A 23,483-nucleotide genomic window follows, 5' to 3' on the forward strand; every position below is an offset into this window, starting at 1 on the left:
GCATCAACAATTATTATTATGTATAGTCCAGTCCTTAGAGAAGTCTATAAGGGGAATATCTATGGTAGAAAAAGAAGACGTGGCAGACCCTGCCCGGGACGGGGCAATGGCGTAGGTCTGGACGCCAGACAGCTTTTAGAGATATCGAATTGGTGGACTTCGGCGCAAAACGAGGGTGTCTGGAGTTCCTTATTAAGGCAGTCCTAGGCCGGATACCGGGTGTTTACGCCGTTGAGGATGATAATGAAAGAGCGGTAGTTCCGTTTTTTTTTTTTGTTGCTGTTTTTCAACAGTATTCTGATCCTTGAGAAGCAGAACTAGATCGAGTCTGTTGTGATTAACACTGTTATCGGAGACAATATTGCGATCCTACAGTAGTTTGACCGAATCATTTTCTAAGATTCTCTGCGGAGTATACTTATAATAAGGATGGTAGGTTGCCACTAAGTTATACTTCAAGGCGGAGAATCTTGCAGACGGAGTTATGACAATTGGTGTACTCGGTACTGCTCAACATCCTGTACGCAGATGTCTTCTCAGTTGCATTACCAATAACTGAAGTTGGTGGGGCGTCTTGGAGAATGTATGGTTTACCATTTTTTTGGATGGAAGCATCCTGATTTGAATTTAGGAATGTTTTGATCTCACAAAAAAGCACACCAGTAGTCAACCATTTGTTGGAATCTTCGATGTCAATGCGTGGCAACAATAAATTTTTGATGTGACCTTCGAGAATGAGTTCTCTGGTCACATGTCGACCTTCTGTTGGACTGAAGTAACATTCTGCATGGGATCCCATTCTCTGCATCTCAAGTTCGAAGAAGGTAATTTATTATCTACCATGACGGTAGCCTGATGTATTTGGCTCAATGATTGTTTCTCATAGAAAAACTCACGAAGAAAATGCGCTTGATTGTAGTGCAATATTTTTAAATCAAGTACCCCCTTTCTTCCTGATGATGTGGGATAGTGATCCTTGATTTTTCGGCACCTCTAGTGTGTGGATTTGCAGACGTAGTCCGAATCCATGCCCTCATTTTAGATGTTATTATGACTGTATCCTTCGTTGTCGGTATGTTTTTCCCGAACAATGGGTTTTATGCGACATTCCTCCAAATCCAACTGCATGCCAATATCCTTGCTGAATTGGATGGTGAAATCCAGCAAGGAGCGATATTTGACTTGGAACCCGTATTTGCTTTCATGCAGAAGATGGGATAGTGGATTCAAAACCAAACAAAACCACAGTGGGGTTAGAGAATCGCCTTGGGAAAATGCCACGGCTGATTGGTATTTCTCATGATGTTTGTGAGATAACCGATAGCTTCGTGTCCCAATTTTTCATCACTGTTCTGAGGAGAAGAACAACATTCAGGTTGCTGCTTTGTAGTTCCCGTATCGATTATAAGCTGTTCTTTACAGCCTCAGGACTACTGCAAAACAAAACCGTATTAAAATCGGTTCAATGTCTGTCTGTCACACGCACTTTTCTCAGAAACGGCTATACCGATTGACACAAAATTTGGTGAGAAGTTGGGAACTGTGGACCCCCAGACATGCAGTGAGTGATATCCCTCTACGGCGAGATTTAGGGGGGTCCCCATACATGCAAAAGGGGGGTGTAAAAATGTTTTTCACCGAATATAGTCATGTCCCCACATATCAAATGAATGGTCTCGATCAGTACTTTTCGAAGCCGGTCTTAGTTTGGATATTTATTAGAAAGGCGGGGAGCGGGAGGGGTAGAAAATGATGATTTCTTTAACCCATTCTCAGAAACTACCCAACCGAAAAATCATGAAGCTGCCTCTATATGGTGTCCAGGCCTCAAAATATTCTCCATATCGATGTCTGTTCAATTTAAGTTAATAATAGTATATTACCAAATTTTTGTCGAAATTGAGTAAAACCCCCTTAAGTTTATCTCAGAGTTATAAAAGTTGATAGTAGTATAAAATATAACATGAAGCATATTATCCCCAAGTTTGATCAAAATCATACTATTAGTAACAAAGTTACAGTAGTTCCAAGTTGACTTTCCCCTGTAAATTTACTGCAACTAAATATCAATATCATACTAAAGTGGGTAGTCAGACATGCTAAATGCATGTACATAACGGACTACGTACAAATGGGATAGTTCTACACTCAAATATACTCACAAAGAAGCAAACAAAACCTTTCATACCTGAAGCACCTAGCTTCCGGTTTTCCGCCTTGTTTCAACATGGTGAAGTGTTCTTTCTATGATGGTGGATGAGAAGTCGACCCTTGACGTCCTTCACAAAACCATCGAAAGATTTGTGACCACATGTCAGCTCTTTCGTGATACACGGTATACGTTTCTGAATCATTGCGATCTGTGATATCTTCCGGTTCGCATCCCAATGCTTATCGATATTGTCGGGCGGGGGATTGCAGTTTCTCGGAGAGAAGTGGCGGACGCAACATCCAAGCGAACATAAGCGACCATCAGATGGTAATCCCTCTCGAGGCAAATGTCAGTATCTCTCTTGTTACGCACATCCAGTAGATACTTCCTAAATCTACTGTTGATCACGAAGCGGTCGATGTGTTTGCTCGTACAGCGTCAGTCAGTTGAAACCCAACTGACCTTATGGCATGCTGTGCGCTCGAACAATGTGCTAACAATGACGAGGCGGTGGAAGTTGCAGAAATTCATGAGCCTTTTAGCATTATCTTTGCGGCTGCCAAAGTTTAAAAAATTCACTTATATGAAATTTGGGCCTCAAAATATGTCCCATTTCGATATCTGGTTAAATAATATCAAAGTTATAGCAACTCAAATTTATCAGTTTTTGCGCGAATTTACTGTACTTTTAGCCATGCAAATAAGATGTTGATGTAATAAAAAGAATAATTGGCATTTGAGTGAAATATTAAACTTCCATTTATGAATAATCTATTTTTCCTCATACATGCGAAAGGGGGGTGTGCACTGTTTTTTCACCGAATATCAAATAAAAGGGCTCGATTAGTACTTTCCGAAATTGATATTGGTTGAGCCGTAGGGGAGATAGGGCTCAAAATGTGTGCCCCCAAAAGTGAAACGGGTTTCGTTCTCAGAACCTATCCAGTCGAAAAATCTGAAAAAAAAATCACGAGATGCAATTATATGAAACGTAGGCCTCAAAATTCATCCCATTCCGATATCTACACAAATTAAGTCAGTAATAGCATATTGCAATATTTTTGAAATTTACCGGAAAACCCCCAGAAATGCACACATTGGGCATAATTCTGAAAAGTTTCAAGGTAATCCAATTATTATTAACAAAGTTATAGAAGGTCAAAGTTTCGCATTTCAAATAAATTTATTGCACCCAAAGATGTGTATGTCATCATGACATTATCTTATACAGTGAACTTTAATGAACGGCAGGGCTCATGGGGACATTTTAGTTTTCCTTTCATCGCTTTTTTTAGTTATTTGCATTTCAGTGTCAATTACACGAGGTAGGCTTGTAATATAATAGTCATGTATGTACCAGGTTACCAGCGGTTTTTAATGTACGTACATAACATATATATAACCCTTTACGCGCGGAGTAAAGTGGAAGTGCGTGAAGATGCGTTAGATCAATTTAGATATGCACGTATATATGTATGCATCGTCATGTTGTAATAGACAATGTTTATCTAAGATGAATACAGTATTTATGTCGTTGATATGTATGTACATATAGTGTGAAAGAAAATTCAATTTAAAAAGGGGTTTTTCGGGTTTATCATGAAGCTGGAGAATAAAGTTGTGCTTCATGTGATTGCATGTGAAGTTCTTATTATTTACACCAGCAGAAGTTCTATTTAAAGAATATGGTGGAAGAGAAAATTAAAGTTTTGAGGGAAAAAGCACGTTCGTCGAAGATTTGTGTGTTAATAGTAGAGCACAAAAAAACATTGGCCATACACATACACAAAACATTTGTTAAACGATTTTTTTAATGAAGGTAAAGGTAAATGAAGGTAAATGTCAAATTTGAAGAAATTAATTTTCACTTTTTTTTATTTTCGGTCTTTAGTATTTCATATGACCGATTCAAATCTGGAATGTTTCCTGGCCATGTCAGCGACTGTATGCCAACCTCCTCTTTCCGAGATGTTACCTGTGAATAAGAACCGTATTGAGGGTAGAATAGATAAAAAATTTGATACGGGAAAAATTCCATTTATTTACAGTACGAGCTCTATGAAACGGAGCCGAATCGTCCTGAAACATTACTTCATCAAAGTGTTCATGCAGTGCTTCTACCGTCTGAACAACGCAATCATCGATAACTTTTTTGTACTTTTCTAACTTTACACTTTGGATGTGGTGCATCCCCACATCATTACTAAGGGAGGATGTCCTGCAGTTCATACAAACACACTGGGGGTTAAATCTCTCCTCTTCTTCTTCGCACTGGGAACGGACTGTCAGATCCCAGCAAATTGAATTTAGACTCATCAAAGAATAGAACTCGCCCCGATCGTCCACAGACCAGGCGTTCCAATGCCTTATTCGAGTATACCCTTCGTTAAAATCGGCTTTTTTTGCTAGTCTTCGAGCTCTGAGTCCTAATTCATTTGACCATCGCTACACCTTTTTCATACTAACCGATACATTTTCCCTTCCAGCAATTCAGTACGTAATTGAGGAGCTGTTACAAATCTATCTCGCAAGGATGGTGGCTCTAATGACCGCTTGGCCCGGGGAGTAATCATCTGCTTCCTCCCGCTCCTTTCTTTTCGTCCCAGATTGCCATCTCTGAAATACGTTTTAAAAAAATGTCTAATACTTGCCTCAGAACAATTGATTTTTCTCCCTATTTCCCTATTACTATCACCCCGTTCCCGTAAAACCAGACCTTTTCCTCAACACTTAGCTTTTTCCTTCCTGAAAATTTTTTCACACAAAATTAGGGGTCCAATCCTCCACAAATATACTTGGCCCCAGCCGCAAAAGGAGTCGGAACGGCTGGTTTGACGATGAATGTAAGCTAGCAACGGAACGTAAGAATGCCGCATACCGAGTAATGTTGCATTCTCAAAGAACGCGGGCACGCGCAGAGACTTATCACGAACTCCGTCGAGCGGAGAAGCGACTTCACAGACGGAAAAAGGAGGCCTGGGAGAACCAACAAGTCTGTGAACTAGAAAAGTACAGGGAGCAACCGCACCAGGCGCGGAAGTTTTACCAACAAGTCAGCAGGATGAAGCCTTATACACCTCGATGCTCATCCTGCCGAGACAAAGAGGGAAATCTGATTTCCGATAGAACGGGCATATTAGAGCGATGGGTTGAGTACTTTGATGAGCTACTGAACAACCAGAACATCGGCGAGTTGGAGGTCCCGCCAACTGAAGACGACGGACAAATACTGCCACCACCAAGTTTAGGAGAAACAGTCCGTGCAATTCATCGGCTAAAAAATCATAAGTCGCCAGGAGCCGATGGAATTACAGCCGAATTGGTTAAATATGGAGGCGACCAGTTACACCAAGTGGTTCATCAACTTGTGCTCAAGGTATGGGACAGCGAATCAATGCCTGACGATTGGCAGCGAGGCATAATCTGTCTCATACATAAAAAGGGAGATATCACACAGTGCAGCAATTATAGAGGTATCACGTTGCTGAGTACCATCTATAAGATATTCTCCACTATCTTGCTAGGCCGGATAGCCCCATACGCCCAGAACATCATTGGCCCATACCAAAGAGGCTTCACTCCAGGCAAATCAGCAACAGATCAGATTTTCTCTCTGCGGCAGGCGATGGAAAAACTGTTGGAATATGGACAACAGTTGCACCATCTGTTCATCGACTTTAAAGCCGCCTATGATAGCATAGCCAGGGTAAAACTGTACACGGCCATGAGGGAATTCGGTATCCCGACGAAATTAATAAGACTGACTAGGCTGACCCTGACCAATGTGCGAGGCCAGATAAAAGCAGCAGGATCACTCTCAAGACCATTTGACATCAACAACGGTCTACGACAAGGGGATGCGCTATCATGCGTCCTCTTTAACCTGGCCCTCGAGAAGGTGATCCGTGATGCTGAGGTGAATGCAAGAGGTACGATCCTCTTCAAGTCCACCCAACTACTGGCCTATGCTGACGATATCGACATCATGGGAAGAACCACCCGAGACGTTCAAACTGCCTTCATCCAGATCGAGCAGGCGGCGCGAGATCTTGGGCTGCACATCAATGAAGGCAAGACAAAATACATGGTGGCAACGTCAGCACCGAAGACGAATCAACCAACAACATCAAACCGCACTGGTCAAACACAAGCACGAACAAGAATAAGGATAGGGGAATACAACTTTGAGACCGTTGACAATTTCTCCTATCTAGGGTCGAAAATCACAACCGATAACAACTACGATGATGAAATCCGCGCACGGTTGTTGTCAGCCAACAGAGCCTACTTCAGCTTACAAAGACTGTTCCGCTCGAAACGTCTCACCATAGGGTCAAAGCTCTTACTGTACAAGACTATGATCTTGCCAGTCCTCATGTATTCCTCGGAAACTTGGGTTCTTAGCAAGAAAAATTGCGAACTCTTGGCCGCGTTCGAGAGAAGAATCCTCCGAAGAATTTTTGGCCCCCTACATGAGGATGGACGATTCCGTAGCCTACACAATGACGAAATCTATGAGCGATACCATGACCGTCCGGTTGTGGATAAAATCCGGCTCAATAGGTTACGGTGGGCGGGTCACTTAATCCGTATGGATGAAGATGATCCCACCCGGAAAGTCTATAAGGGCAATATCTATGGTAGGAAAAGAAGACGAGGCAGACCCTGCCTAAGATGGAGCGATGGCGTGGGCCAGGACGCCAGACAGCTTTTAGGGATATCGAATTGGTGGACCTCGGCGCAAAACCGGGATGTCTGGAGTTCCTTATTAAGGCAGGCCTAGACCGGATACCGGTTGTTGCGCCGTTGATGATGAATCCTGTCCTTCCAAATCTCCAAAGCAAACTGATACTGAAGTAAATCTGAATATGACAATCCGTTTAACTTTGAATCCCAAAACAAACATCATTAGGCGAGAATTTTTCCAAATATTTTGGTTGGATAGAGAACGGGACCTGTTTCTTTTTTGTAGTGTACGTTTGAGCACTCACTCCCCTATGTGTAATCCACTATAAGTTCAGCTTCGAAAATTACTGGTCGAGTCCTTTCATTTGGTAACCCATATTACCATATTCGCTGAAAAAAAATTACACACCTCTTTCACATGGCCCCCCTCAAACTCAACACAAAATGGCGCCACTGGCTATATGAAAATGGATTCACAGACCACACTTTACCAAATTTCCTGACAATCGGCTTAGCGGTTTACACAAAAGGCGGTTATACTGCTATGGCGGAGCGATACCAAGGCCCCGGAGAGAGCGGGACGTAATCGTGTGAAGTAGGCCATGCTATTAATGGGAAATATGACACTTTTCGCTGAGTCGACGTATTTCGATTCACTCACTTTGGTCAGTTGACTTTTGAAAAATTAACAAGTTGGGAACAATCGGCAGCTGGGCGCTTTAGGTATGAAAGATTTTGTGTATTTCTTTTATAAAAACGTTTGAGTGGACATTCGTCCCATTAGCACCTAGCACGCAATATATGTATATATTATATGCGAAAATACGCTTTCGCGTGATACCGACATTCAAAGTCTTGAATTTACACAGAAGCGACAAATTTGACCTATTATAATTTTGTTAGTAATAGTGCGATTTCCACCAAACTTTGTAGGATTATGCTAATGATGAACTTAAGGAAGTCATCCCGCGTGAAGGCCGCTTTTTTTTGGCTTTTTTAGAAATTTTTTATGAAGAACTGGATAAAGATACAAATACAAATTTGTGCGCTGCGATCATCTTAAAGAAAAAAGTAAACGGCATTTTAACGTACAGACTTAACTACAGTCCGCAAACTAGGATTATTAAAAAAAAAGCTAAATTTTTTTGTGCCTTGTTAACCTTTTTTCTGTGAATTTTGGTGTTTTTTACGGTTTCTTCAATGAATAAAAAAAAAACTACTGAATGAATCGCAATTATCCTAGTTTGCGGACCGTAGAAATATGTTCTGAATAAGTCGTGGAAACTTCAAAGAATTTCGGTTCATAGATTTTGGACTATGGTGGCAGCCGATTTTCAACATGCGGTTTCGAGAAAAACGTATTTGAAAAGTAGAACGTGATGTTTAGCCATAAAATTTTAACTGACCATTAATCGACTATACCTAGTCCACAAACCTTAGGTTTCTTGAAGAAACACATGTACAGCCTTGACTTCAATTCTTGTCCTTTTAGCGAAGTCATTCGAACGTCATTCGGACGAGCTTTATTACGGCGATCGACATAAATCTGGCATGTGACTTATCACGTGTTTAACACTATAATTTCCGTATGACTCCGAATATCAAAAAGTCACTGCCCATATATTCTACACTATATCTTGATACAAAAATCGATTCCGTGAATCCGATACACGGGATGACCCCCTTAAGGAGGGTTTTGCAGTCGATTAGTAAAAATTATAATAAATTTGAACAGATATCGGAGTTAGGCATTATCTAGTGGGAGCTTCCTGATTTTTTTCAGATTTTTGGGTTGAGTTGGTTCTGAGAATGGATTTGATGGATTTGGGAAAGATATGACTTCTCGTGTCTCGACTGGTGCAATAGTAGTTGCGGCTCCGCCGCCAGAAGGTGTTAACTCTGTGTGCCAAAACTATGGCCGCCACCACCGTCGACGAAGTGTTGATTAATCGGCGCATGACTAAGGAAATTGCATGGATCCGCCAGTAGGCACGAATCCATGCTACAACACTGACCTCGTTGTCGGAGCAGCTAAACCTTCACAAGATTGCTGAGATTGAACTGTGAAACAGTTTCGGTTTTTTTAAACGGCTGCGTTCTCTCCCGGTGCCTGGTATCGCTCCGTCACACTCCCAAATAAAATTAATATAAAAATCTCTTGGGTTCATGGGAGTACAAGACTCCGTAATAGTGCAGATAACAATATAGTACACGATACTGGAATACTATATTACCATTCTATAGTCGGTTTTTTCATGTAAATTCGCTGCAGTTTAAGAAATTATATGTCCGAAAAGTAACTCCCTGAGAAAAAACCGCACCCAATCGCTACGCACTCATTTTCCAATATGGCAGAGAGTCGACTCAGCATTTCATTGACCAGGAAAGAGCTGGAGGATCAAGATACGGCTGTGGAAAGCCAATTATATGGTGCTGGATTAGTAGAAAACTTCAAACGTGGTGGCATACAGTGGCTTAACAAATTATCTAAATGTCAATTGTACCTTTGTTTGCATAAGAACGAAATTATAACGAGGCTGAGAAGATTAACAACTGTGCAGTCCAATCAGTTTTTTAGAATGCAGAATTAATTCTTAAGGGGGTCATCCCGTGTGAAGGCCGTTTTTTGGCTTTTTTTAGAATTTTTTTGTGAAGAACTTCAGAAAGGCGCAAATACGAAGTTTTCACCATAGATTTATTAATATCTTGAGCGTGCATAGTAATTTTTCCAGCCCGATCGCATAGTTTGTTATTGAAATATAAAGCAATTTATACACCCACCTCCGAAAAAGGCGTTTTTTGCTGCCACGCTAGACGGCGCTGCGATCATCTTAGAGAAAAAAGTAAATGGCATTTTAACGTACAGACTTAACTACAGTCCGTAAACTAGGATTATAAAAAAATATTAAAAACTAAATTGTTGGTGCCTTGTCTTTTGAATTTTGGTGCTTTTACGGCTTCCACAATGAATAAAAAGAAATACTGAATGAATCGCAATTATCCTGGTTTGCGGACCGTAGAAATATGTTCTGAATAAGTCGTAACAATTTCAAGGATTTCGTTTGATAGATTTTGGGCTATGGTGGCAGCCGATTTTCAACATGCGGTTTCGAGAAAAACTCATTTAAAAAGTAGAATACGATTTTTAGCAATAAAACCTTAACTGATCATTAAACTACTATACCTAGTCCATAAACCTTAGGTTTCTTGAAGAAACAAATGTACGGCCTTGACTTTAATTCTTGTCCTTCTAGCGAATTCATTCGAACGTCATTCGGACGAGCTTCATTACGGCGATCGACATAAATCTAGCATGTGACTTATCACGTGTTTAACACTATAATTTCCGAATGACTCCGAATATCAAAAAATTACTTTGCCCATATATTATACTCTATATCTAGATACAATTGATGCCAGAAAAAAAATCGATTCTGCGGATCCGACACACGGGATGACCCCCTTAAAGTAGTATTTAAATACTAATTTTTCTTTGTAAAATCCTCCTTATTTATCCATTCCTAAATACTAAGATTGACACTGGCTTTGCACTACATTTTGCCTATGGCCGGACATCTTTGATTATCTGAACCCAAGCAGTTTGCTTTAAATCTGGAAAGTCAATAAGTCACAGTACATTTAATAGGTAATACCCACACTCAATGAACCGGACTTGAGAATGTATTGAAAAACTTATCCGTACACATGATAGGCACTAAACTAGATATTGATACTGCTAGGTATTGGACCTATGATGTGTACAGATCAGCTTCTTTAACCCATTCGAAGTCCGGGAACATTGAGTCTGGGTACTGCCTATTAGATATACTGTGAATAAGTTCCGTTTGAGGTTTGCGTTTAACTGTAATCGTTCTGTTTTCGACCGCATTTCGCGTTGTTACTTCAAAATGTTGGGATAAAATGTCAAATCGGCTGAAGAGGAAAGGGAATATTCCATTAAATCACATTGCATACAGTACACACAGCTATATAAATATTTCCTAAATGGATATCAAGTTAAAATTCCGTTTTGAAAGTTAAACGCTCGCAAACGAAGAGAAGGGCATTCACCGCGCTTGTCGTCATGGGCTTCGCAAGGCTTGCGAGCGCCACGGTAACGCAGCTTTGGTATATTGCGTCGTACAAGTCCGTGTAATGAGTTTCATTTGACAGCTCCCTCACCGCGCACGCACGCATCCATTCCTGTGCTGTATTTGAGGCTTAATTCGAATTGCAATTTATCAGTAGTTGCGAGCCATTTAGCTCCAACTCGAACATCGATGAATCATATGTGATAGAGGAATTTCACTACTTGCTGGGTATGATCTCAGAAAATCTATCCCACCTTTAACTGTTCTATGTATGTACTACCGCCATCCGCTTGGTTATACCTCCTCCGTCAAATTGTCGCCAGCGCTTCATTACATCAGCTCACAACTGCGCAGTGTGCTGTCAGTATCACACAGAAATATATGGACAGCATACACTCTTAACCCACGAATAAAAGTTTCAACGCACACATTCCCAAACAAGTCCCGCGCGATAGATCATATACACGGATAGTGCATTTGGCCAATTATTAGTGGTGCCAGATATAGTTGGAAATTATTATTTGGTAAACATTCCACATTCCTCAATTTATCAAAACATCAGTGGCTAATTTCCTTACTAATGTAGAATCAATGACAACAAAATGAATGGAACAATTTACTTAACTTTTTAAAAAGAAATTAATTAATTTTCATAGCAGTTTGGAAATGGTTTTAATTGTTGCTTTATTCGAGTATAATACTGTATCAGTATCATATTTTAGGAAGGAGTGGTAAATCCTGACGTTCACCTACTCCCACAAATAAAAAGAGACAACTTAAATTAAGCGACCATTCTCATAAACTACTGTCGAAAAATGTGGGAAGAAACATGGGTCTAAGTCTGAAAACGAACTTAAAAAAGAAAATAATAGTAAATCTTGTTTTGGAATTTTATCGGAAGCTTATGTTCAAAAGTAGCGAAGTTTGGTGATAATCCTGCCATTATTGAGAAAGTTATACTAGGTCAAGTTTGTCTATTTTACATAAATCTACTACTTCCTAAGATATACGTACGTAGAATGTCAGTACCACATTCTCGTGAATAACCTGACTTACTTAATATAGGTGCATGCTTTATATATATAAAAGATACAACTGTCGTACATGACATAACTAAGTAAATTATGAAAATAATTATCTAAACGTAGTATTGCATTATTGCTTGTCGAAATTAGTTTCGATTCATTTTCTATGGAAAATGTTAGTAGAAATGCACGGCATGGCAACTCTTGCCGACAGAAATAGACGGCTCGTGCCGATTTTGCACTTTGGGCGTAGTAGTGAACGTGAGCTGGGGTGAGTTGCTGTAGACGAGACTTTGAAAGTGTGTTCTCGACGTCGAGTAGCGTGTAGAATTGTGCCATTCTGTGCTAAATTCCTTTCGTCCCTTCCGCCACGCTTTTTCAAAAGTAAGTAATATATTGAAATACATTTAGCAAATAGAAATTTGTTAGGCGGAAAAGTAATTAAATGTCTTTGCTTTTTTTGTGGAGTGGAATGAAAAATTGGGAACTAGTGTGGTGTATAACGGACTTTTTCGTCGATTTTCCTGGAATACGTTTCCCGTAAATCGAACGGTGAGCGAGTTCGAAAAGTGAGTGAAATACTTAGTGCGAATCTTGGATGCAATTAGTCCTTACATGGTCCTTAGAGTGGTTTTTTCTCACTAAGTCGCAGAAAGCCCTATTGTATACTTCAAGGTGTCCTCGAAGCCTTCCTGAATTAGATCGCAACACAGTGTTCAGAAAGAACACTAATACGTATTTCGACTAGTATACGTGCAATTCATTATAAAATTTAGAGTTTTTGAGGTGATTTTCTGGTGAATTCCAAATTTGGAGAAACGTGTGGCGACAATCCGGTGTAACTTTTCATTGCTTTTTCTCGATGAGGTTGCTTCTCGGAGCCGCTCATGGATATCAGTGTGTGTGAATACGCACATGTTCGATTTCTTTGGTATAAAGTCGAGTGACGCATTGAGGAGTGTCCCACCGCCATTTTACATCCAAAATGGATTTTTTTCGCCATGAGAGTTAAGATTCATTTGGAATCAGGATTATTGAACGAATTGACATAACATGCTTATAAGAATTACTAAAATATTGATGGAGTCCTATGAATTACAGATTTGGTGGGGTACTGTTAGCGTTCTTTTAGGAGGTTGACAGCTAAAATCCAAGTAAAATCTGTCTATTCACAATGGCTTTTAATGTAATCATTGTGAGTGACAAGTTCGGTTTATGTTTCAAGAATGCGGTGAAAATTTGGAATTATCCTCTCCAATATAAAATGTTTACTTTCTAGCTGAAGAAAAAGGAAATAACTGTTCCACACATTGCACTCCAAGTGTAATATATGTCCAAATTCAAAGATTTCGGCGAGTGTCCTTTCAATAGCCAACATTTAAAGTGAGTTAACTCTTGAATTGAAATGTAGCTACTCCGAATTGTGGAAGAAAGTATATGCTAACGAGGGATACGCCATATGCGCTTACTAAAAGAAAGTAAATGGCTTAGTATCAGTTTACGGTAATGTTCATTTGAATCATTTGGTAAAATACGGGAAAAAAGATGCCAAGTTGCGGAGTAAAGTATTCATCCACATGTGATTTGTCGGTTTTGAAATTGCAATAATAAGTTTTGAAATATTCGGATGAAATACAAAGGGATTTATACGTAACTACATATAAAGGAGCGCACCTACTGGGATCGACGAGACTTTTTAACGCCTACTGGGGACGAAAGGACACATTCCAGCACTGAGAACGACACGTTGAAATATTACTTGGTATATTTACAAGATAATGTTATGTCGGACTTAACCAAACTCAATAGGAAAAGAAGCGAAAATAGAATGCTTCTAAAGAAGCTTGAAGCGCTTACTTTTTGCATTCCATTCGATATACTTTTTAACATTGCATGTCATTGACGGGAAGCGTTCTCTTTATGCTAAAAAAAAAAATTGGTTTAAGCTGAAATTTCACAATATACAATTAAGTAATGAATCCTTGATATCAGAAAATATTTAAAAAAAAAAAAAAAAAAAGTTTTGGAATTTCAATTATTAAAAAAAAAATTACAGTAGACGTTCGAAATAACGAACACAAAAGAAACAGTTGGTTCGCTATTTCGAGTTTATTCGTTACTTCGAATCATTATTTTGAGGGAGATATTGTAAAATGATGCTCTCATTGTGTGATTCATCTGATATTTGGTAGTCAACCATATTCCTAGAGTCGTTTTCGGCTTCATCCAATTTTTTTCTTGGTAGATGCTTCTGCCCCACTGACATCACTTAAAATTTTCTTCTTTCCATTGCTAGGCTAGCTAGACTGAAGGCACTGTTAGTCCTTTATCTAAGTCACTTAATATTTGTCCTTTCATTTCACGGGTCAAAAATGTTCTTTCAGTTTTTCTGCTAAAGATACGTTTAGAAGGGTTTAAGAAAATGCAGGAACTTGCGGACTAGTAGCACGTTGTGGCAAAGCGCGTTGTCGTGATAGAGTTTCCAGGTAGCGGAGTTGTCTTCTCGTCCTAAGGCCCTTTTTCCTCTGAAAAAGCAAAGACTTCTTTCCAGCATATCTACGCTTTTGGTTTTGCTGGTTGACAATCGCCCAGAGTGTTGCTCGTTGTGAGCCTCTTCTGGGCTTTTGAATATGTTTAACCATCTCAAAACTTGTGATTAGGACAGAGCACATTCCCCATACTCCTCACGTCTCTTTAAGATATTTTTTTAGTTTAGCACAAAACTTTATCGATTGTCGATTCCATTTTTTTCGTAACACGGCCGGCGCGCAGAGGTGTACAATAATTGATGTATTGTCGCTTTCGTAGATAAAACTTATTCGCATCTATATAATGATTGAAAAATTAATTAAAATTAAACACTTTTGGTAAATATATTTAAATGTTTTTACCGAAAATTGATTTTATTTCATTGCTTGTTCTAATTCGCTCTCATCAGAAACTCGTCACAAAAATGCAGTGGCAAGCATTTGTTGACGATTCGACGATTTCTCGTATGTTTACTAAATGAAATCTATGGAAGATAAGGTGTTCTGTAATGTGGGATTAAAAGTGTTTCCTTACTACATATCAATTTCCTATGTTGTTTCTTAGGAAGAGAAAATTACGTTTGGTACTATTTATAGGACTTACTACACTATAATTGAGTAGCTTGAATTTCATTTTCCATTGAAAAATTTGAAAATTGTTCACCTGGATTTTTATCATTTTACTCAATTAACTTTTTCTTTCTTCTTACTGCATTGGTCGCTCAGCAGCAGATTCTTCGTGGCGTCGGTTCTTTTTTGGTTTAGACCGGTGTCGCTAAACTTTTTGAACCAGTTCCGCGCAGTACAATCCGAGACCACGTTCTGATCTTCAATTTCGCATATTTTTTTGTTGTTGCCGCTGCACTGAATCCTTGCTTCCAGTAATAGCGTAAAAGGACTCGGATTGCAGATTTTTTCATTATTTTTCAATGAGTTTCATGAATAAATAAATAAACGATCAATTAAAAATTTTAGTGTACACTATAATTGAGCAGTTTCAAAACCTTTACAATAGTATATAACACATGCATATCAGATTCCTTTGTTTAGTAAAAAAAAAACAAATAAGACAAAAAAAAATAAATGGGGAAAAATTTTTGGTTCACTTCTATATTTATGAATTTTGTTGAAAATTTGCACGTTTTTTATTGATATTCTATTTTCATTTTGGAAAATAAAATTGCTTTTAATTAAGGAATATATGTTTGGAAATATTCTTTTTAAAAACAAAGGTAGAAAAAGCTGCAACAAGCTATCAACGCACCTGAAAGAAAAAGAGAAAAATATTTAATAAATTTCAAAAAAGTCATGGAAATAACTGAAAATGTGGGTTGTTTACTTACTTGATATTCGGTTGGATATCCTTTTTGTGAAATTACTGTCAAACATCGTCGTTATGTAGAGAGGACACGTTTTTCGTGTACATCTTTCGGAATTTGCTTTCATCCCTACTCGATGACGGCCCAAAATTGTTGCACAGTGATTAATTTCAGTGTCATAACTCGCCGCTTAATTATTGCCCATAAATGTTGTGTTAGATTTGAACCCGCCCCTGCAGGCCAGTCCATGGTTGAAATGGCCTCATCTTTGAATCCTCGCTGTACAAATCGCGACTTATGATATGGCGCGTTGCCTTGCTGGAAAGTTACCTTTAAATAAACTGACGATAGAACGTTTTCAAGGAATGGTAGGTGTTTTGACAGCCAATTCCCTTAGGTTAAACCTTTAAAAGTTTCCTCTAGACCTTGACAATAAGTTCGCTTCCATGTTTTCTGAAACAACTCCACACCAGAAAATTTCACTGATTCCTGGTGTATCTAGGGTCAAACTCGTTATTGGGAGGACATCACACATAAGTTTAGGACCGCATAAGTTGAACTTCGATTCCTCACTGCAAATCACTGAATTGCAAAAGAAAAGAGGAGAGTCAATATGGCTCCTGACGAAGGCAAGCCGTTATTTCCATGTGTAACTTTTAGTTTTTTTAGTCTTTGACATCCTCTGAGGTTGGTTTTCAAAAGTTGCCATCTCATGGTTCTGGCAGAAACATTTACACCATAATGCATTGCGGCTCTTATTTGCGTGGAAGTAGCGAAAGGGTCGTAAAATGATTGTCGAACAATTAGAGAGTCCGGATCCCTCACATGCTTTACATCTAAGGGAACCATTCTCAGAAACTACCCAACCAAAAAATCAGGAGGCTGCCACTATATGGTACCTAGGCTCCGAAATACCTTCCATACCGATATCTGTTCAAATAAAGTTAATAATAGTATATTACTATAATTTTTAGTTATTGCCTGCAAAACCCCGCTTAAGTTCATTTTAGAACCACGAAATCTTGCAACAGGATGTAACAAAGCATGATCCTGCCACTTTTAGTGGAAATCGCATTATTACTAACGAAGTTATAATAGATCAAAGTTGTCGCTTCTTTACAAATTTAAGGCTTTGAATGTCTATCATCCAAAAATGGATATTCTCACATAATATATGCATATATTACGTGCTACGTTCTAATGGGACGAATGCACACTCAAATGTCTTTATAAACACACAAAACTTTTCATACCTGAAGCGTCCAGCTTCTGGTTTCCCTAGTTCTCTGTTCCAATCGACTTTGATCTTGGAAAGTAATTTGTAGTTAGCGCGAATTATGTGACCATACCTTCGAAAATGACTGTCTCGCATTTTTTCCACGATGGGTGCCGTGATCGTGGATATCCTCATTTCGGATGTGACCAAGGCGTGTTACGCGACTGGTTCAACGTAACATCTTAATTACTGCGAGACCCGGTTCATTGTCTTTTATACTTTGCCAGCAAAACCATAGAGGGCATAAGGGCGAATGACACTGCGGTAAATTTTGAATTTGAGACGTTCGTTCATAAGTCGATTACAGAGAACGTCAGCTGTGGAACGTCACTTCAAATTGCGCTGTTTCATTTTACCTTTACCGGATCGTGGTAGAGCAATTTAACCCAACGAACGACTTCTTCTTGGATTAAGTGCTGCCGCAAAGCATATCTGATGGGCTCGTGTGTAGCACACGGTCAAAGGCCTCTCTAGATAAAAAATGCTATGTAAAGATGGCGATGCTTTTTACGGGTTTTCTCCACAAGTAACGGCGGAGCGTATATTGCATCAGTGGTTCCGCATTTTTGGGTCTTCCAAAAACTTTCAACTGAGTTTCTTCCTTGCCAATCAGATGATACTCTACCATCCTGAATAGCCCGATTGACGAATTCAATGAGCCACAGTCTTCTGTCCCAGTTCAAATGTGATGTCGTCTTGCTTTCCCTGATCTAATTCATTTTATTTTCTCGTCGATTACAGTGGTGCTGACAGTTACCTCACGGTGTTTTACGTAGGTACCTGTGCACTTAAATCCCACGGTCTTCTTAAGACACGGACAGATTTTGTTACCACAATCAGAGCCCCGCCGCAGCAAGCTAAGACGGTACCAGTTTATACCGAGTGCATGGCTCAACAGCAAATCTCTATCGTACTAAGGAGTACGGCACCCGTGTTGAAACGCAACACTACGCTGAGACCCGAAGGTCTCTGTTCGCTTAAACGTAACCAAAACCCCGATGAAGTTCCCATTAGGGGGCCAACCACTACAATCAAATTGAACGCACAGTATGTGAATTCAGGGGCTATCCCGGTTCCCATGGTACCCGTATATCACTGGTAAGGTTTCGTGACTATTGCCACTCCAGATGAGTCCCCGTGCAGACTCGGGTCTGATCGCCCTAATTAGGCTTTTAGAGCATTCGCCTACTGCATCACGGCCGGCAAGCCAATGCGATACAGCGTCTCCTGGTGCCACCAATATGGAGGTTCTCCTCGGCAACTTGGTTTTGGATCAGCCGACAAGGGTGGTTAGAAAAAGTCACTTAAACTAAGGGGTCATTCTTAGAAACTACCCACCCAAAAAATCTGAAGAAAATAATGATGCTCCTAAATGACATCTACTTTACTGGAAATTCCTCTTTAAGTTCATCCTAGAACCACACAATTTTGCAGTACTATAGATCGCAACATGAACCATCATACTGGAAAGTTTGGCGGAAATTATTAGATTCTGGCAACGACTTTTATTTTTACACTTACATTTCTAAAAGTGGAGATACGTTTCTTTCGAACAAAACATTGGACAATCTGCGATGGAACGTGTCTCCAGTATGCAGTTATGCTGTATTGAAGTGTAAGATTCGAACCGTTTTTAGTTTCATAGGAAACGATCCGAACATTTGAGTAGTATCGAATTCCATGCCACTCGTGCCACAACGCTATTTTCTGTTCATTAATGCTTTGTTGGTATTTTGATTCTGACTCCCCTTACCTACTACAAATCGAACCAAATTTGACAAGGTTGTATGACCCGGTGAGTGAGCAAATGTCATCAGGGTAGTCGCTGTTCTGGGGAAAATGACATAGCCCATTAAACTCCTTCGTGCAACACAGCACGAGGGACGTTATCGATAAATCTAGTATTGGGGACACAATGCAATTTTGACGGACTCTAATTCAAACTTTCTTTCTGTCGGCCGCGCAGCAAAAAAGCTTCTTCGTTGAAGCGGTTCGTATTGAATTTGGGGCTCCGAAGCTCTATCCATGCAGCTGCGAAACGCAAACGATGAGTAGTCGCTACATTTCAGATGCAGAGCTTAAATACCGGCAGATTGAAAGGAATTGCTTTTGTAATGAACTAACCATGTCTTAGCAGCCGAACTAAGTGATTATAAAAGTGCCTTGTGATTATTTTTTTTCATATTATAATATATACTTCTCCTTTTTTTACGATCAATCTGACCTGATTCCCTCTGTCGTTTGGCTTTTTGTATTGCTACTAGTGTATCCCTCTAGGGGTTTTATTCTGGTGGATACTAGTTTTGGGGTCGCGCACATTTTTAACTTTTTGTGCAATTGATATGATATATCTACTCTTTCCATGTTGCTGTTGCTAGTTTTTATCTTGATCGGGCTAATTTGTGTATTACAATACATTCTTTGGTTCTTGCGAGAAACAACAAACATTCTGAGGTGCTTGGTTTGTATTTTCAACATTCTCTTATTAAAATCGGTTCAATGTCTGTCCGTCTGTCTGTCACAGGAATTTTTCTCAGAAACGGCTACACCGATTAACACGAAATTTGGTGAGAAGGTGGGAATTGTGGACCCCCAGACATGCAGTGAGTAATATCCTCCTACGTTGTGATTAAGGGGGGGGGGGGTCCCCATATATGTAAAAGGGGCGTGTAAAATTTTTTTTCACCAAATATAGTCATGTGGAGTATCAAATGAAAGGTCTCGATTAGTACTTTTCGAAGCCAGTCTTAGTTTTGAGATTTGTTAAAAAGGCGAGGAGTGGGAGGGGTGCAAAGTGATGATTTCTTTAACGGAACCATTCTCAGAAACTACACAACCGGAAAATCTGAAAAAAATCATGAAGCTGCCTCTGTACGGTATTCAGGCCTCAAAATACTCTCCATATCGATATCTGTTCAAATTAAGTTAATAATAGTATATTACCGTATTTTTGGGAAAATCGAGTAAAACCCCCCTAAAGTTTATCTCAGGGTTATAAAAGTTGGTAGTAGTATAAAATATAAAGCATATTATCTCCAAGTTTGATAAAAATCATACTATTAGTAACAAAGTTACAGTAGCTCAAAGTTGCCTTACCGTGTAAATTTACAACCCAAAGTACTAAATCTGGTATGCTAAATGCATATTCTTAACGGGCTACGTACAAATGGGATAGTTCTACACTCAAATATACTCACACAAGAAACAAACAAAACCTTTCATACCTGAAGCGCCCAGCTTCCGGTTTCCCGACTTGTTTTTTTATCTATAATCTGGTTTTTGGAAGGGATGGCTCGCCTAGATTGGGATCACCAATTTTCTCGGCCATACACTTGGTACAAGTGATGGCAACATGGTTTCCAATCCCCATCTAACGTATAACATAGGGTCGACCTCTCTGACGCCTAAACGAGGAAAAAATAATTCATGCCCTCAGTTGAGATATAATGATCATCACCTGCTGTTCAACTACTGAATGCATAGATTATTACAATACAGGAGTTTATAGCTATTTTAACCGCATTCATGTCCTATGAGGCAGCTCTTGACGCCATACAACCGAATTCCTTGTAAGAGTGCAGATAAAGGTCTCTTCATTCGAAGGGAGCTTACAAGTTCCGTTGTCTTTAGAATGAGCGGGCAGATATGATTTTGTTGCATCCGGCTAGTTGGTTGCGTCAAGAATCTTTGCTGATTTCTCCACAGAACCCCGGGACCCGCCCTGCCGCATTAGACTTATGAGATGACCTTTATTTTGTAACGACATTTGATGCGTTTACGGCATACCACGATACTGGTACGATGAGTACCTGCCACCCTGAGAGATCAACTAGAATTAAGCATAGTCAAATAACCCATAACTATATTTGTTTTAGCATTTTAGCGTAAAACCTACAACGGTAAATTTTATATTGAAGACGAGGCTAGAAATATTCATCTATGAATTATCGGCTAATTGGCCATTTTAATATTGATTTTTTTTTAAATTTGACCGAAAATTTGTTATTTTACACATTTTTGTCGTAGTCTAACCTCTTGCTTCAATACAAAAATATCTTTTTGAAAAATTAATTTAAAGGGAAACAATAGCTTAGAAAATGTCTATTCTCATCATTATCTTATGTTTTACTTTGTTAGAATTTCTGCTTCTACCGTATTCCAAATCATGTTTGAGCATACTCCTGCGCAACGTTTTTCAACTGTTTACTAAACGAATGCCCGCGCATTCTTCTCATATGTGAGTCATGCTGTAGCAGTATAGGTGCCTGTCAATTTTAGTGGACATAATCAGCGTAGTGTTTCATTCCCAATATCTTGCTAAGGATTGTTGGATACATTTTCCTGTAAAATACTCATTTCCTGTGTGTGTTAGTGTAAATCATTAAAGAGAACGAGTCGAAGGTCTCTCAGTTCATTTTCAACGTTCATTGCGAATGCACGAAAAGTCGTAGTTAGTAAAATGGCTCAAGCGTTGAGTTAGTTTTAGCGAAATATTAAATTGAAGATTAAAACTGTAGAATAGTAAAGAATTCTCATATATATAAGGGAACTCCTGGTGCTGCCGTGGTATTATAATTTTGTATTAATTTTCTAGTTGATTCCTGTGTGCAGTTGTAGGTAGTGACACGTGGAAAAGTTGAATTGTGATGTCTAAAAATAAGAAAAAGTTTATGGAATCTATGAAATTGAAGATTCGAGAAGCTTTTAATCAACATTTTATAAACACAGCTCCTATGACCCTCAATGTTACAAAAGTGAATTATTGATTTTTTTAGAAAGCATCCGGTATTCGTTCCGTTCTCAACACGCCCTTCATAGTAATGGTTTTAATTTTAACAAAAAAAAACCCTAAATCGCCAAATGATTGCAATTATATTTTCATATTTTTAATCACTTTTATGGTTTGCTTATTCATACAACTCTATATTTTGTTACCTATAAATTTCAGTATATCACGCAATACCTGCATTGCGGCAAATATATTTCTCTAATTCCCAGTTTATATATTACTAGTAATAAGAATACTATTCCTGTACATATTTTGTTGGCGGTAAGGATAAAGAGGAAAATTCACAACTATCGATAAAACAAAAAAAAAATTAAGGAATCCGAAGAAATCGAATTTGTGCTTATCATGAAAATGCACGATTTAGCTGAAAATATACTCTATAGAGGCCTAGCTTCCATATATTTGCAATTGATTTTTCCAGCCAGAATATTTTCATGCCCTCTAGTCGAACATTTTTTTTTAGAAGTGCGCCATTTATTTGTTCCTTTTAGTAAGGAGGCGGGGCTTTCACCAGGGATTTGAAAATTTGGGAATCAGCTTTATTTGTTCTTATTGAATTGGGTGTGTTATGCGCAAAATCTAACATTTTTCTATTCTTGTCACGATTTCTTTCAGCGTTTGATATTATGGCGGAGTTCTTTCCGCTTTTAAAATGTTTCGTATATTTATTGATGGGATTATATTTATACTATACGCATGATCAATATCCGGCAAGCACATGTAGAAACAAGTGCGGCTACTATACGTTGCAATACTTAATTCAAAATCATCCAGTATCAGTCTTCATGGGAGTACAAATTTTATAGTCTACGAGAAGCTGTAGAAAATATACATCAGCCGTTCTCCTATTAATTAGTCATTTTAAGATTTTTTGACTAATAGTTTCAGCTTCCTTTGCATTTGTGGGACCGCACCCTATCCGTTTGGGGAAATTCCGTCACACGTCCTTTCAGAAGCTAGGCAGAAACTTGACATTTTTTGATTAATAAAAGAAAGGAAAATGTAAAGTGTGTAGGGCGGCGGAATTAAAAACTCTTGTCACGTGCAAATCTAAACTCTGTTAATATGGTTGATATAATATGCATCATATGTGTCGCCCCTACTATAAGTTGGCCGGCTGCAACACTAGCATAACTCGCGATTATTTCGTCCGAAATTAGGACATTCACGATGGATACCACATTGTGCGTGAGCAGCGTGAGAAACTTCGTCTTCTCTCTGATCGCAATTTGCTATCTAAAGTTGGCTTATACATCCAAATTAGCCAATTTCGCTATCAAATTGTAAAAGGGATAAAATAGAAGAAATCCAACCAGAGTTGGGTAAAATGGGATTCCACTTACACACTTACAAATCCTGAAAAGGAAATGTTCGATCCGCAAATTCGAAAGTTGCAAATTGTAAAGATCTTTTCTGGGTCTATGACGCTATAATAAAATTATCTGGTATGTCTTATTATTTACAATTGCAACAATGCTATTCAAAAATATGAAGATTTGGAAAAAAAACTTACCCTGCTTCTTATCGATTTTCGGACTATTTCTTGAGTGTGGAAATGATTGTATGTTACCATTCTTTTTCCGAAATGTAGCCTGTGAAAGAAATTCATTTTGGGGG

At 38.9% G+C, this 23,483-nt stretch overlaps 2 protein-coding genes across 6 annotated transcripts in view; one reads left to right on the forward strand and one right to left on the reverse strand.

Moving 5' to 3' along the window:
* LOC119660127 (14-3-3 protein zeta) overlaps positions 1-23,483 on the forward strand; it is a 101,271-nt gene that overhangs the window by 42,680 nt on the left and 35,108 nt on the right. Inside the window, exon 1 of one of the 5 annotated variants that reach the window (XM_038068526.1) lies at positions 12,189-12,338. The exons of 1 other annotated variant lie outside the window; for it this stretch is intronic. The gene's annotated coding sequence lies outside the window, so the exon portion shown is untranslated. Of the gene's footprint in view, positions 1-12,188; positions 12,339-12,441; positions 12,524-21,503; positions 21,644-23,483 lie in introns of those variants that run through there. 3 more of the 5 variants (XM_038068522.1, XM_038068525.1, XM_038068524.1) reach the window with 3 other exon arrangements.
* Positions 3,714-4,935, reverse strand: LOC119660129. Its single transcript, XM_038068527.1, has 3 exons — positions 4,869-4,935; positions 4,199-4,768; positions 3,714-4,127 (listed from the first exon to the last, which is right to left on the reverse strand). Exons 2-3 carry the CDS (start codon positions 4,466-4,468, stop codon positions 4,017-4,019), a joined length of 381 nt encoding a protein of 126 aa, XP_037924455.1. The 5' UTR covers positions 4,469-4,768; positions 4,869-4,935; the 3' UTR covers positions 3,714-4,016.

This window comes from Hermetia illucens, chromosome 6, assembly GCF_905115235.1.
Source record: "Hermetia illucens chromosome 6, iHerIll2.2.curated.20191125, whole genome shotgun sequence".
NCBI lineage: Eukaryota > Metazoa > Arthropoda > Insecta > Diptera > Stratiomyidae > Hermetia > Hermetia illucens.